The sequence below is a fragment of the Rhinopithecus roxellana genome, chromosome 17, assembly GCF_007565055.1.
Source record: "Rhinopithecus roxellana isolate Shanxi Qingling chromosome 17, ASM756505v1, whole genome shotgun sequence".
Taxonomy (NCBI): Eukaryota; Metazoa; Chordata; class Mammalia; order Primates; family Cercopithecidae; genus Rhinopithecus; species Rhinopithecus roxellana.
Window position 1 is genome coordinate 112,472,054 of NC_044565.1, and position 16,409 is coordinate 112,488,462.

The following is a 16,409-nucleotide window of genomic DNA, read 5'->3' on the forward strand; positions in this document are numbered from 1 at the left end:
TTGGAACACTTCAAAAAGATACACAGATGGACAAAAGCACATGAAAAGATGCTCAACATCATTAGTCATTAAGGAAATACAAACTGAAGCCACAATGAGATACCACTACACATCTACTAGAATGGATAAAATAAAAACAATGAGAATTACCAGGTGTTGGCAAATTATGGAGCAACCACATCTTCATACATTGCTGGTGGGAAAACAAATTTAACCAATCACTCTGGAAAAGGTTGGCCCTGTGTTACAAAGGTAAACATATACTCACCATATGACCTAACCATTTCACTCCAATATTTACCGTACAGATACGAAAATTTATGTTCATACAAAAACCTAATGTTTGTAACAGTTTTATTCATAATCACCAAAAATTATAAACAACCTAAATGTGTTTCAGTGGGTTAATGGCTAAGAATACTGTAGCACCTAACGTGGAAAACTATTCAGCAATAAAAATTAATAAACAACAAAACACTGATGAAAATCAAAGCCTTTATACTCAATGCGGGGTGGGGAGCCACTCTTTAAAAAAAGCAGCACAAGGGGAATTTGTTGGTGCAGTGGAATTGTTCTGTACCCTTTGTGGTGATGGTTACACAAGTCTACATAGGTTGTTTTAAGACAGAACTGTGAGGCCGGGCGCGGTGGCTCAAGCCTGTAATCCCAGCACTTTGGGAGGCCGAGACGGGCGGATCACGAGGTCAGGAGATCGAGACCATCCTGGCTAATACGGTGAAACCCCGTCTCTACAAAAAAATACAAAAAACCAGCCGGGCGACGAGGCGGGCGCCTGTAGTCCCAGCTACTCGGGAGGCTGAGACAGGAGAATGGCGTCAACCCGGGAGGCGGAGCTTGCAGTGAGCTGAGAGCCGGCCACTGCACTCCAGCCTGGGCGGCAGAGCAAGACTCCGTCTCAAAAAAAAAAAAAAAAAAAAAAAAAAGACAGAACTGTGGAAGGAAGGAAGGAAGAAGGGAGAAAGAAAGAGAAAGGGGTGAAAGGAGAAGGAGGAAGATGGGAAGAAGGAGAGAGAGAGGGAGGAGGAAAAGGAGGAACTATTATAACCACACACACAATTACGGTGGTAGTCACAAGGGCAATATCTTCGTCAAACATAGCAAACACCTTTAAGTGGGTGAATTTTATTGTGCACTTTGATAAAAGTTGATTTTTGCAAAAGTTAGAAAAGTCAGTTATTTTAAAAGACTAGTAAAATTGACACATCTCTAGAAACATTACCAATAGAGGATACAAATAAGCAATATTAGGAAAGAAAAAAGGGACATAACTTCAGATAGAACAAGTACGTGAAAATAAAACCATTTTAAACAACTTGATGACCAAAAAGGATACATTCTTAGAAAAACCTACAACTTTCTAGAAGAAATAGTAAATCTAAATAGCCCCTAAAACCAACCAAACCACACACCACAAACACAATAACCCCAGTTTAACAGATGAATGCAACTAAAATTCAAGGGACACAAACTCCCCCAGAGAGAGAGAAAAAAAATCACGAAATTGCATTCCAGGAATCCAAGGATTCTTTAACATCAGAAAATCAATGTACTTTACCACATTAATAGATTAAAAGGAACCACATGGTCATCTCAAAAGATGCAGATTTTAACAGGATCCCAGAAAACTTATTTAAAAAGATAAAAAGTGTCATTCCACTATATTCACAGTTGTTTTTATTGGGCCACCACTGTGAAGCATACATGATGGATATGTCTTCTAATGACTGTATCATTAATACCTAATAGTTACGTAGCACCTGATAGCTTACAAACCACATTTGCATCCATTTCCTACCTAACTCTAATCATTCTCAAGTAGGCATTAAATTTTAACACATCTATCTATGAGGAAATAGATTTCAAAGGATGAAGGTGACTTGTCCCAAATCTCAGTTATTTTCATTCTTTATTTTGTTGATTCTCTATGATCTCATATCATATGGCAAATGAAAGTGAACAGATAGCCACATGTAGATAATATACAATTGGAAAAAAATCGAAATTCTGAGTCCAGTTCTCCAGTGCTTCTCATATGCTTTTCAAACAAAAATACAAATACAAAAAATTTAACCCTACAGTTTATATTCTTAGTCATATCTATCCTTCTCAAGTTTATAACGTACAATTAAATACTGGTGTTTCCTCAATTTATAAACTATTGTTCCTTCAAAGCTACATGAAGCAGGCTGATAGTTTCTACCTATCAAATTGGCAGCTTATCCTCAGGAATCCAGTGAGCATTTCTTTTAGTACCTATTCCTAACTGGTTACAAATGACCTGTATATACCACAAACCCTATATATACCACAACTTGATGTGTGATTTCAGTGTCAAGCACAAGGATGTCACGGGAAAGGTGGAGCACTACTTTCTCCTACTGCTCTCACTTAGTATGACTAAAAATCTGGGATATTACATACAAAGCAAATATAAGAAAGTTCTAAAAGGTGGAGAGAGAATGGACTGGCTAGGGACCTCAGAACCTGAGGAAGAACACAGCAGTGACTTTCCTGGGTTTTCTTATTGCCTCATCTATCCCAGATTGGGTTCTAGAGAAGCTGACAACCCAGAAATGCCAACAGGCACAGGCACAGACCAAAAAAAAAAAAGCCCCAAGAAAAATCTGCTTTTTCTAGCCAAAGGACTGGAAAGGCAGTAGCCTAGCAAGACAGAAAATGTTTAGAAAACCACAATCCTACTTAAAAGACCACAGAAGCAAGCTATGGTCCTATCTCCACCAACAAAGGCCTATACTTCCACCGTCACCAGGCTGTAACAAGGCTCTCAGTCCTCCACCTTTAGCCTGGGGTGGTATCAGAGAAAACCAAGTGGGCAGATAGATTTCTAAAACCCACCCCTCCCCACACATCACCCTGGCAGTGTCCCCCCTACTCAGAGCCATCTCTCTTCTTTCTTACTGCTGTGGTCTCAGTGGAAGCCAAGTGGGGGGTCAAGACTTACACCAATTCCCAATAGTAATGATGTCACCCTCAACCCCACACCATGCTGTCAATCGAGGCCACGTAAATAGCAGTAACAAGGCATTCCTGATCTTCCCTGGCCAGTGCAGTGTCAGCGGAGGCCTAGTGGGGAGCTGTAAATCCCACCCTTGCCCAGCAGTAGTGAGGACCCCTGCCCCAGGAGTCATTAGAGGCCAATGGTGAACCTGGACTTCCAACCAACTTAAAGAATTGAGGCACCACCCCCCGCAACACTTTCTCCACCACAGTGGTATCAGAGGAGGCCTGCCAATGCAGAAGACTTCAATAGGATACCAAGTCTCACACCAAAATACTCCAAATGTCCAGACTTCAACTGAAAATCACTCATCACACCAAGAACCGAGAAAATCTCAACTTAAATGAGAAGATAACCCAAAGATGTCAATACTGAGATGACACAGATGTTAGGATAACCTGCAAGGATTTGAGAGCAGCCATCACAAAAACGCCTCAATGAGTAATTACAAACATGCTTAATACAAACAAAATAAGCAAAGAAAGGCTCTCAGCAAGGAAACAGAGCAAAGAATCAAATGCAACTAAAAAGTACAATAACTGAAATAAAATTCAAGGATGGTCTCAACAGCAGAATCAAAACAACAGAGGGAAGATCTAGTGAACTGGAAGACAGAACAACAGAAAATAATCTGGAGAGAGAAAACTGTGATGAACTATGTCCCCCCACCCCAATTCATTATGTTGACACCCTAACCCTCAATGTGACTATATTTGGAGATAGGTTCTGAGGAAGTAATTAAGGTTAAAAGAGACCTGAAAGGTGGGGTCCCAATCCAATTTCTCTCCACACCTGTGCACTGAGAACAGGTCATGTGAGAACACAGTGAGAGTGCAACCATCTACAAGCCAGGAACTGAACGCTGTTGGATCCTGATTTTAGACTTAACAACCTCCAGGACTTTGAGAAATAAATTTCTGTGGTTTGAGCCGCCCAGTCTATGGATGTTTGTTATGGCCGACCAAGCAGATTGAGATTCTGGTACCCAGAAGGCGAATGCTGCTGTAACATATGCCTCAAAATGTGGAGGCAGCTTTGGACAGGGTGATGGGTAGAGGCCAAGAGTTTTGAGGTACATGCTAGAGATGCGGATATTAAAGGCCACTCTGGCAAGGCCTCAGATAGCAATGAGGTACATATTATTACAACCGGAAAAAAAAAAAAAAAGGTGGCTCTTGTTATAAAGTGGCAAAAAACTTATCTGAACTGTTGTAGTGTTTTCTGAAAGGCAGAACTTGAGAGTGATGAAACTGTTTATTTAGCAGATTTCTAAGCAAAGTACTGAAGGTGCAGCTTGGGTCCCCTTAGTGCTTGTAGTAAAATGTGAGAGGAGAGGGATTAAGTGAAGAAGGAACTGTTAAGAAACAAGGAAGCACAATTAAAGAAGTGTGAAAATTCCATTCGTATCACAAAAATATGAGAAACTTTGCTATGAAGAAAACACTAAGCGTGTGGCTTAAAAACTATTTCAACCATTTGATAAATAGATCAAAATTAGCAGCCCCAGGAGAAGCCAGGAATATAGATGGGATTATAACAGCAGAAACACAGCCACCTGGCACTAAAGGGGACAGAAAAACAACAAAGTAAAATGAAGGCAGGCTTTAGGACTTTTTAGATCCTATAGAACCAGACTAGAGAGCCATTTGTCTATGAAGATGTGTTATCCTTCAAGAAAAGAGAATGACCCTGAAAAGAATTCAGAGACCACTGGGGATGCCTCCTGTTCAAAGGGTGGAACCATCACCCTGGTTTCAACAGAACAGAAAGCCTCCAACTGAAGCCTTACGGGCAGAATTGCCCAGCAAAGGCTTGGGCGAGGGGCTACCTGGCAGTACCAGAGATAGGACCTCTACCCCAGTGGGTCCGGGAGGCACTGAGCAAAAGAGGATTATTCTCATAAGATCTGACAAAACACAAGACCTAATGGAATTTGCCTTGCTAAGTTTTGGACTTGCTCAGGACATATCCCTCCTCCTACTTTCCTATTTCTCCCTCTGTGGAATGGGAATGCCTACATTATGTCCAGACCACAAATGTATTTTGGAAGCACACAACTTGTTTGGTTTCACAGGTTCACAGCTGGAGAGTAATTGTGCCTCAGGATGAACTGTACCTTGAGTCTTACCCGTATCTGATTTAGGTGATAATTTACTTGAAGGTCTGGACTTTAGAGCTAATGCTAGAATGAGTTAGGGCTTTTGGGGCTGTTGGAGTGGAATAAATGTATTTCGCACACAAGGACATAAATTCGGTGGGGGCTGGGGTGGAACGTTATGGACTAAATGTATCCCCTCTTCCCCAAAATTACGTTGAAGTCCTAATCCCCAATGTGAATTTATTTGGAGACAGGGTTTTCAGGGGGGTAATTAGGGTTAAATGAGGTAATAAGGGCAGAGTCCTAATCTGTTAGAACTGGTGGACTGATAAGAAGAGGGAGCTATTTCTTTCTCCCTCTCCCAACTGGCCCATCTGCTTGCACTACGGACATGAGAAGACACAGTGAGAAGGCAGCCATCTGTAAGCCAGGAAGAAAGCCCTGCTTAGAAGCAGAGTCAGCAGGCACCTTGATCTTGGACTTCCCAGCCTTCAGAACCGTTAGAATTACGTATTTTTTTGAGTCACCTGGTCAGTCTATGCTATCTTGTTATGGCAGATTGAGTAGATTCAGACAAAAATCATCAAGAAAAAATGAACAGAGCCTCAGGAACTTGTGAGACTACAACCAAAGAGCTCACATTTCTTTCATTAGAGTCCGAGGAGAAAAGACGTAGAAGATGGGGGCTAAAATGTATTTAAAGAGATGAGGGCTGAACATCTACCAAATTTGGCAAAAGACATAAACCTACACATTGAAGAAGCTAAGCAAACCCAATAGGGTAAACTAAAAGAAATTCACACCAAAATACATCACAGTACAACTTCCTAAAATTAAAAACTCTGCACTCAAAATAATGTGTCCAATAATCTTCAAAGTTTCAATGAAAAAAATATATATAAAAAATGCCACCTGCCTCTACCCAAGAGTAAAATGGTAAAAAGTATTTCAAAGTCTTTTCCAGCTTTTCATAATCTAACATGCAGTGTCAGTGCAAATCTACAACTAAACTTTACTATAAGCTATACAAAATCTAAGGTACAAACTAGATACAACTGAGGTAAATCTTTGTAAATAAGCACATTCTCAGGTAACTCAGATACCTTAAAACAGTTTGAACGCATCAAAGTTCTCTTCTGTACTCAATTTTCTAAGCTGTGGTTCTCGACCCTTGGAAATTAACATGATTTAGTAGGCGATGTCTCAGTAAGCAAGGTCTAAAAGACAGAAAGTGCAGACGCAAACACCCTGCATTACCCTGCAGCCAACAGTCCTTAGCTGCCCTCACAGAAACTTTTCAACAGGACAACTATTAAGTCTAATATTTTTCACGGTTGTGAACATTCAGTTGAGTAGTTAACATAATCAACATTTTTTGGGTTCATTCCCCGAGCTCTTTTTTTCCATCCTTTCCCTCTACTTCCTTTGGCTCTTTAAACTTAAGAACGAAGGACAACTTCCCTTCCACCACCACTCCTGACTCTGGACAAACTCATTGTGAATTCTCAATCTCTTATTTCTACCCACGCAACTTCCCTAAAAGTATAACTTATCTCTTTAAAACTTATATTCTTAGTATTATGAAAATATCTAGCACAGTCAAGATGTCCCCTTTCCACCACAGCATACCCCATTTCTCTCCCAAGGATATGGGAATTTACATACACGTTAGGGTGTTACAAACAATTTCCCTCTTTCCTGAGGGAAATTCAGTGTCCTCTGCCAGAACACTTTTAAAAAGGTAAAACTATACTTTCAGTCTAATCATGCTACAACCCATATCAGCAGTGACTTCTCAATCACTTTTTTGCAACACCATCTTAAATTTCTTTGTAGATCCCCATGGCAAGCACGGTAAATGCTCAATAAGTATGCTCTGAATGTACCACATGTACATGGTCTTTATCCAGTATGAATTCTCTTGTGTTGGCCAAAGGTTAAATGCTCACTAAAAGCTTGGACATATTTCTTGGTTTTCACTACAGCATGAGTTTTCTGATGTTGACAGAGGGATGAGCTCTGGCTGAAGGCCTTCCCACATTCCTTACACTTGTAGGGCTTTTCTCCAGTGTGAGTTTTCTGATGCTTTGTAAGAGACGAGCTCTGGCTGAATGCTTTTCCACAATCTTTACATTTGTAAGGTTTCTCTCCAGTGTGTGTTCTCTGATGACGAATAAGGGCTGAGCGATCACTGAAGGCTTTGGCACAATCATTGCATTTATAGGGTTTCTCCCCAGTGTGAGTTCTCTGGTGCTGAGTCAGGGCTGAGCAGTAGCCAAAGGCTTTCCCACATTCGTTACACTCATAAGGCCGCTCCCCAGTATGAGTTCTCTGGTGCTGAATAAGACCTGACCGATCACTAAAGGCTTTGCCACATTCGTTACACTTATAGGGTTTCTCTCCAGTGTGAATGACCTGATGCTGGGTAAGGAATGTGCTTTGGCTGAAGGCCTTCCCACATTCATTACACTCATAAGGTTTCTCTCCAGTATGAATTCGCTGATGTTGAGTGAGGTATGAACTCTGATTAAAGGCCTTCCCGCATTCATTGCATTCATAGGGTTTTTCTCCAGTATGAATGATGTGATGCCGAATAAGGGCTGAGCGGTGACTGAAGGCTTTCCCACACTCATGGCATTCGTAGGGTTTCTCTCCAGTATGAATTCTCTGGTGCAGAGTAAGGTGTATGCTCTGGCTAAAGGCTTTCCCACATTCCTTACATTCATAGGGTTTTTCTCCGGTGTGAATTCTCTGATGTAAGACAAAAGCTGAGTAGTAACTGAAGGCTTTCTCACACTCACTGCATTTCCAAGGTTTCTTTCCTGCACAAATTCTCTCGTGCCTAATTATTTCTGAATTTTGTTTTAAGTTATTTTTAAATGACTCACAATGATGTAGTCTCTCTCCCTGCTGCTGAACAAGTAAGGACCTCCGAGTGCAATTTCTTCTAAATTCATCAAATTGGTAACTTCTCTCCCTAGAAGATTTCTGAGTGACATCCTCTTGTATTAAGTGTTTCTCATGGTTTTCCTGCTGACTCTCTAAAGAATCCTCACATTCACTAGAACCTTCCTCTGAAAATCTTACAATTAACACCCCAGGGGCCGATTCTTCTTCAGAAATATCCTTCTCTGGAGTTAGCTCCTTGCCTTCTGGTATTGTTTCCCAGTCTGAAATAAGCAAAAATACACACGTGTATCATTTCCTACACTGAGAGAAAAATAACTGCTGGCGTAGGAAATTAATGAGACATGTTTGTTAAGAATATTTACAGGGAACACATGAACTTGAAAGCTCTCAAAAATAGTCTTGCAATCTTGGGAGAACACAAGAAAAAAAAGATGACTGGACAAAGAAGTACAGCTGCGTAAAAGGAGAGTGTGTACAGGTACTCAACGTTCCCCTATGCAGCAGGATAGGAAATAACGAAAAATAACAGAATGAGACTAACAAGAGGTGATCTGGAGAAATAGCAGATTTTTTTTTAAAGGACTTAGAGGAGACAGGGCTAGGATCAGAGAAAGATGGTCTTCCAAAGACTCACTGTACCCATCTGACCAGAGCCTTACCATTTCATGCCTCGAGAATGACCATCCTTAGCTAATCTCCTTGCCACCAATCCTTTCCTACTCCAATATGTCCCAACCACAGCTAAAAGACTAATTGCTGAAAACCATCTCCCTTTCACAAAAATCTGTTGCTTCTACTGTCTCAAGATGAGACACAAATTCTAGAAGCTAGCATTCAACATGGTCCAGGTCTACAAACTCAAATGAGCACAAAGCTTATTAACTGGAAAGCAACTAATCACCTCTGATTGCTTACCATCACCCTAGACCCAGCAAACTGGAAAGAGTAAAACAGAACCAAGAAGAAAGAAAAAAGAGAGAAAAGAAAGAAAGAGAAAAACAGCAGTGTGTTGGGAGAGGAAGGTTGAAACTCCATGTGTTCAGATTCGTCCCCAACCTCTCATGATACCTGCCCCAAGTTCCTGGTCTTCCTAGTAAGAATTTGAGGGGGAAAAGCTTCATTGCTAAAAATGTTTAAATCCTTGCAAGCTTAAACGGTCTTTAATATCCATTCCAATCATGTCTCTACATGAAATAAATTAATACAATACAGTGTTCTCAACTAGTATACTCAGGGAAGTGCCTGGGATTTTAAAGGACAAATAGGTAGAATAGGTTAAAGGCAAATGGACTTCCAGCTAAGGGGAGTGGAAAAATTAAAGCCCCAAATGTTCATGAAGAACACAGGGTTAGTGGAGGACAGTGAGGGACTTGCCTATCTGATGTTAAGAGTTCAAACTGAAGAACAGAGAAGGCAGAAAAGTTAGACAGGTAGACTAACAACGGCTTTGAAAGCAGGGAGAGGAATACAGAACTGGCAGAGGAAACAACTCATTGGGGCATCTAGCAGTATTATGCTGCCTCAATTTTACAAGGATAAGAGTAAAGAAAGTATAATTAACCAATAGTCTATTGCAGTAATCCAGTTTGACAGAAGTAACAGGGTCAAATCCATAACATCTTTCAAAAAAGTTACGAGGACTTAATAGCTATCATTTGCTTAGCATATAGCCAGGTACTGCTTAAAACATTTCTCTTGGATTATTTCCTTTGATCGTCACCACAACAGTATAAGCTCTGTGCTGTCACTATCCCCATTTCAACATTGGGGAAATTTAAGTCACAGAGAACATAAGTCACCTGTTAAAGGTCACAAAGCTAATGAGTACCTAAGATCGGGTTTAAACCAAGGAGCTTAGTTCCGAAGTCTGCAGTCTTAACCATCATGCCATGCCGCCTCTGCTTAGACAGAGAAGGTGGCAAGGGAAAACCCAGAGATGAATTTACAGTCATTGATCTGAGACTCAAAAATATGGCGTCCGGCAAAGATAAAATGACACGTGGAAAATCCTGCTTTAGAGCCTTGAACCCAAGCAAGTTATTAACAAACATTAAAATGTTGGTTTCATTGCACCTTATTTGGGAAAAAGAATTGGTGTGAAAGAGTAGAAAGTATTTACTTTCTAAAAAATCAAATTATAACTTTATAAACAGATTACCATCCACAGAGCTAGGATGTGGCACAGGGGAGAGACAGGGACTTCAACTTTTCCATGGGTCTAGCAATACCTGGACAGGCTCCTCCTCCATAAGCATTTCCATTGACAATCTGGGTTTTACGCGCGCTGTTTTCAACACTCACGCACCTGGACTGGCTGCTTTCGAAACTTCTCTCTTCAGTTCCTCCTCATGCTCCAACTGAGAGATTACATCAGGTGTGGAAATTGGAAGCCCTATTCATAGGGAAAGAAAAAGGAGTCTGGTAAAGACCTCAGAGTTCGTTCCTTGGTCTTCAGGAACACGGTAAGAGAGGGAGAGAGTAAGGTCAGTTCTCCATTTCTTCCTCAACAGTGCTCTCGAGGTAGGAAGACTGATAGGGGGTTGAGTCTCTTATCAATTTCACCTCCCCCTATTTAAAGAATAAGCATCCATTCTCTTAAGAGTTGTTTTCATTAGCACTTTGTCTCCACATCCTTGGTCAAGGAGTAGAGAAGAAGGATGCTACAGGTCTATAAAATAAAGGTGTTTATGTCTAATTCCAGGAGTGTTAAAACTATATCCAGAAACAAAAGGCAGAAATTGCCTGTCTCAGGCCCTACTAGAATTAAGAATCATTGAATATAAGGACCCTGGAGCTCCTAGAAACTGAGGAGGCCAAGGTACCACACTGGGTAGAATCACGGGCATGGGGGGAGCCATCCTTACCCAGCAAGACCAGATTCCTGGGTTTCTCAGGCACATCTCCCTGAGGAGAGTTCAGCTGCCTCCACTGGGTGAGAGCATCGGCCATATCCCTGATCATCAGTTCCTGAAAAACCAAACACACTGGTGCCCACCAACGAGCCTCCTTATAGAGGCCTCTGAAGAGGGCTAAAGCTGACAGCACAGGAGGAGGAAGACAGGAAGGATAAAAAGAGGACAGACAACATGGCCTTGGCCACCCTTTCCAGTACTAACATTCTCTGGTGAATTTGTAGTCCACAGACTCACTCTTTGCCTCCAGGCAACAGAAATGCATATTACCTGCAAGTAGGAAGGAAAGCACCTTCAATGTAAAACTTGAAGGTATGAACTTCTTAGTTTATTTATCAATAAATTACAGAACTACAGAATTTGCTACTACTGATACAGGAAAAGGGAGAGAAAAATGTAATTATGAATTAAATATTTTCCTTATGGTATAGTTTTTAAAATATATGGGGTTCAAGAAATTGAAGTATTGTTTTCTCCAGTTTTCCTAAGAATGAAATCAGTTCCATATATATTAAAAATTAAGACGTTTCCTACACATCACAGAATATAGACTTATTTGTAAAACAGCATCTGAAGCCCAAAATATTATGAAACTTCCCAGAGTGTTCTTGTCATTTTTCACGACGACCCTGATTAGTCTGCCCCTGTCGCCCAGCTAGTGGCGTTCTTTCATTTGCTTGAAGCGTGTGTCCTATTCCCTTTGGCCCCTTTACACATCCTGCTTCCTATTCCTGAATATTCTGCCCCCTGCCCCATCCTTTCGGCAACGTGAATCCTTCTCTCCCTTCAGATCTCAGCTCAGGTGTTACTCAAGGGAAGCGTTCCCTGACTCTCCTGTTAGAACACATGTTCCTTCCTTTCCCTTGGGTTGTACACATAGAGGAGACCTTGTGACTAACATCAGCTCCACAGGAGCAGAGGCCAGGTCTATTTTTGTTCACTGAAGCAGCCCTAGTACTTGGCACAGAGTAGAAACTCTGTAAATATTCGTTGAATATTTGAATGAAGAAAGGAAGGAAGGAACAAGAATTAATAGAAACAAGTTTACATGGGGTGTTCTATAAAAGTGTCCATGGGAACAGAAGTGGGGAGGAGAACAGAAGCATATTAAATACAGAAAACACTCCAGAAGTATTTAGCCTAACCTTCTTCTAGATGACAGGCACAAAGTTTAGTTTGTTTACTAAAATATTGAAATAAGGGAGTAGAGCAGGTAATGCTCTTTTGAGTCTGTTACTGCTGCTAAGACAAATGTCTAATAATTTTTCAAATTCTATTTTTTAAATTTCTATGCAACTACAGTTTAACTTAAAGTAAAATAAACCAGTCCTTGGGTTAGCAAATGAATCAGTTTTACGGCTCTTTAAACTACCACTTGGGCCACAGCCCCTTAAATGAATATATATATATATATATATATGAATCCAACGGTTAATTTTGTTTGTATTCAGCTTTCTAATGTATATTTCATAGTCTTTCAAAAATTATTAGTAAAACAATGCACCTAATGACATAAAGTTAAAAGAACCACCTACTCTGAAAATCCTCTGCCCAAAATACACTCTTTAACACTTTAAGTAAGAAATCCCACACATAAGGTCATATGCCTCAGGAGTAATCAGCACAAGTAATATAACATGCACCATCTTCGTTCTGTACAAACAATGCTAACACCAACAGACTAACAGGCTCTCAGACTTCAGTTCCCTAAGAAAACCTCAGCAATCTACTCACTTAAGTGCATGTGCCGGGGTCGGAAGGCACAGGCAGGCCAATCAGACACTGTCAGCAGGTGCTACTGACTTTCTCTCCCCTCATCTCTCTGAACTCGATCTACAAATTCATAGATCAAAATCAATACTGGCATTTTCTCCCATGGTTTTATAAGGATCATCAGTACCTGTATGCTGTTAGGCCTGGTGTGACAGAAACAGAGTCCCAGCACCTGAACCAAAGGGTCTGCCAATCTCCCACTGTCTTGGCCAGATCTTACAGAAGCATCTTTACGAATCTTCTCTCTCCAATCAGCTATGGCATGTTTTGTCCTGCTGGGCCTCTAAAAACCTTCATGGGGCCTCTGGAATAAGACTGAGTGTAGATTGTCCTGGGGTCTGGGTACAACACAGCCAAGCTTCCCTTACCACAGTCTAGGTCACACCACAGCGACTCACACATCCACACATCCTTGAAAGACCTCCAACTCCCTCATCATTTGAAGACTCTTTTCCTTTTTTTGGCCAAAGCTGTTCTCTCTTGGAATATTCCCTTATTCTACCCTCCAACTACCCAATCTCTCTTGTTTTTCAAAGTACAGTTTTTATCCCACACTTCTCCCAAACAGATGATTTAAAAAAAAATCTCTTTCAGAGACTTTTATGACTTGTCTGGACCAATCATTTCTACGTTTAAAACATATCTATTTCCTCATGTTTATTTTATTTATGTATCTCTCACTGCCTTAGTAAACTCCACGATGCAGGAGCAAGTGGCTTTTACTTCTTTGCACCTCACCAAGGCCAATTACAGTACTGAGTGTGTGTGCAGCAAACATTCAGTGGGTAGAGAGAAAGCAACGCTGGGAAGAGAGTTCTGCACAACCCAAGAGCACTTCCTGTGGGGTTCGTCAGTCATCAGTTTATCAGGATGAACCCAGTGGTCTAGGAATCCGGGCTGAGCAATTCTGTAACAATGGAAGGAAACATATCCTTGCTCTGAGAACAGAAGGAAAAAAAAAGAAGAAATCTAAACTTACCTGGGACCCAGGGGTCAGCAGCACAGCAGTCACGTCATTTTCTTTTGGGTTTCCAGCATGGAGAAGGTCTGAGTCCTCAAAACGTGATCCTAAAAGTGGAGACAAGAGCCATGAAGATTACTCTTTCCTTGCAATAAACTAGCAGGAAGTGCCACACACCAGCTAGTTGTCATCTAAGAAGAGTCAACACTGGGAACCAAAGGACAATCGCATACTATCCTTTAATCAAGACAGCCTTGACCATTGCTGCCTCAGGCTCCTCCTGTTCTCCTCTGCCCTTAAACTCCAGTAGAATGAGCATCTAGACATATAAATTAAACATATTTTTATCTTGCATGTGCTAAGTAGTATTTGTGTGTCCAAGTATTTGTGTGTCCATGCCTCAGTGATTCACCTCTGCTGTATTTCAGGCTCACAGGATGAACGAAGACTAAATTCTTTTTGAACATTGGCTTTTCAGGTATTGATACAATACCGACTGACTCAGAGAAGTGATGGGTCTTACGGAAAAACCACCACACCAGCAAAAACAAACCAAGATTGTAAACAAACTCCGTGACTTCTCAAATCCCCGCTTTCCCTTCCTTCCAAAAGGGTCAGACAGTCCCTTCCTACTGCCTTATGGGGCTCCTCTAGGATCAAAAAAGAAGTCATTATCAAAAGCCAAACTTCAGATGTGTTGTTATTTTCCGGTAGGCAAGGGAGGCATCCAGCGCCTACAGACCAGGAGGGCAATGGAAGTGGCGGGCTGTCCCTCAAAACCCCAAGTGAGACCGGCTAGCAGGAAGGGGCTCGTGACGCTACTCCTTCCTGAGCCTGCCCCAGGCTTTCTCCCTTTCTCCCTCTCCAGCGGGCACCAAGGCCCCCTCACTCCCAAATCCTCACCTCTGCCCCCAGGTTCCATGGAGTCTCCTTCCTCCAGCCCGCGCTGGAGGCAACCGCCGCGGGGGAAGGGGCCGGGGGTCCGCCGCTTGGGTATCCCAAGAGGCCCGGAACGCACGCGCTGGCGGCCCGGCGCCCCCACCCGGGGGTCCTCCCGCCACCCTCCTCCCGGGCACTCAGACTAAAAGGGGATGCGCTCAGCCCTCCTCCACCCTGGGTTCAACCTCCGGCCACACTGTCAAGCCGAGCCCGACTACAAAGGCATCTAATCGCGGGCTGCGACGCCTAGCGCCGGCCAACCGTGAGGCCGGACTACCACTCCCAGAATCCTCCGCGGGCGCGGCTGGCGGCCCTCACGCCCAACGCCGCTTCCCAGAGGACCCCGCGGCCTCCTGCCCCTGGGCAGACTTTTTTGGCGCCGCGCGCGCCTCACCGGCCTGGAGGAGCGCTCCCAGCTGGCGAATCCCTGCCTGTGGCTGTCGAAGCGCCGCTCCTCCCTCAGTGCCGACTGTGGGCGGCGGACGCGCCAAACCCCGCCTGACGTGGGACTTTCGCATCCCCGCTAAGGTGACGGCGGAAGGCGCGCCCCTGACCCACGTGGGATCCTTCCCGGGCTGCGGTGCCCCCTCGGAGGGGAGGCGCCCGGCGGCATGCCTGCTGCTGCGCCTCCATGCATCGGCCCTTCGCGGCCCGCACAGAGGGGATCTCAGTTTAAAGTAAGCGGGGATGTTTGTTCCATATTGCACCTGGGAATAAAGAAAAATGGAATTTCAATCCCGAAATCACCTCAACCCCAACAACAGCCACGTCTCCAAGAAGAACCAGTAAACTAGTGCTGCTGCCCCGAGGAGCCTGGAGCCTGGAGGTCTTGCAGACTCCCCAGGAGCTCTAGGGGTGGGCGGGTCTTCAGGCTAGTGCGTGTTTTCACTTATCTTCCCACGTTGAAGTGCCAGGTTTCTGTCCAGTTCCGATTCCCAAGAAAAAATCTAATTAGCTATGTGCTTGTTTGGATACAAGCCACAATGTCCAATTGACCTTTCTCCAACAGAATCTCCAATTTTTAGATAGGCTCAAGGCTTCCCAAGGCTTATCATTATTCCTGCCCTTTGCCCTCCCCAGCACCCCCAGCCCCTTGCTGCCTGGAACATAGTGAATCATCATGGGCCCTGTGAACTAGGTTACACCCTAGGGATGGCAAACCAACAAGGTAGAAGGAACGGAGCCCCGAGTAATTTGTTGGAACAGAGCTTGGGCTTTAGCCTGAGAGAGATGCAGACTTCTATTTTGTATAAGCCACTGTTATTTTGGGTTTCTTCTGCACAGATAACCACAGTTACCTCTAACTGGTCCATAGATTGGCTATATTTGGTACAGGCAGCTAGGGCTGGTGGGGATAAAGGACATGTGGTAGAGACACAGCTGTGCCAGTTCAAATGGCAGCCAAAGGGAGTCTCCCCAGCCTTCCTTCCGCAGGAGATACGGGATGGGCAGTTTCCTTCAGAAGATGCTTCATATGAAAGACACCACTCGCTGATGTTGTTACGGAAACCTCAGGGATAAGGTCTAGGCCCTGCAGTTTGCTGCACAAAAAAGCCAATCACTGAGAGGAGTATTGCCAAGGAAGAAGGCTTTAGTCAGGTGCTGCAGCCAAGGAGATGGGAGACCAGCTGCAAATCCATCTCCCTGACCTACGAAAACCAGGGGTCTATGTAGCAGGGAAGAAATGTAACCGTATGGGGGGAAACAGGAACTAGGGAGACATAAGGAAGCAATCATGATGAATGAGGGGTCTGGTGTATCCTTGTCTGGATGCCG

General features: G+C 43.2%; 1 protein-coding gene across 2 annotated transcripts; it reads right to left on the bottom strand.

Moving 5' to 3' along the window:
- Positions 1-1,127: 1,127 nt before the first annotated feature.
- On the bottom strand, positions 1,128-14,903 carry LOC104661482 (zinc finger protein 501-like). Of its 2 annotated transcripts, XM_030921823.1 has the most exons (6): positions 14,598-14,881; positions 13,713-13,801; positions 11,165-11,230; positions 10,913-11,015; positions 10,354-10,440; positions 1,128-8,308 (listed from the first exon to the last, which is right to left on the bottom strand). In XM_030921823.1, the coding sequence occupies exons 1-6, from the start codon at positions 14,614-14,616 to the stop codon at positions 7,041-7,043; spliced, it is 1,632 nt and encodes a 543-aa protein (XP_030777683.1). In that variant the 5' UTR covers positions 14,617-14,881; the 3' UTR covers positions 1,128-7,040. The 2 variants fall into 2 exon arrangements, with proteins under 2 accessions (XP_030777683.1, XP_010360428.1); XM_010362126.2 differs by lacking the exon at positions 11,165-11,230 and having other exon boundaries at positions 14,598-14,903.
- Positions 14,904-16,409: the final 1,506 nt, after the last annotated feature.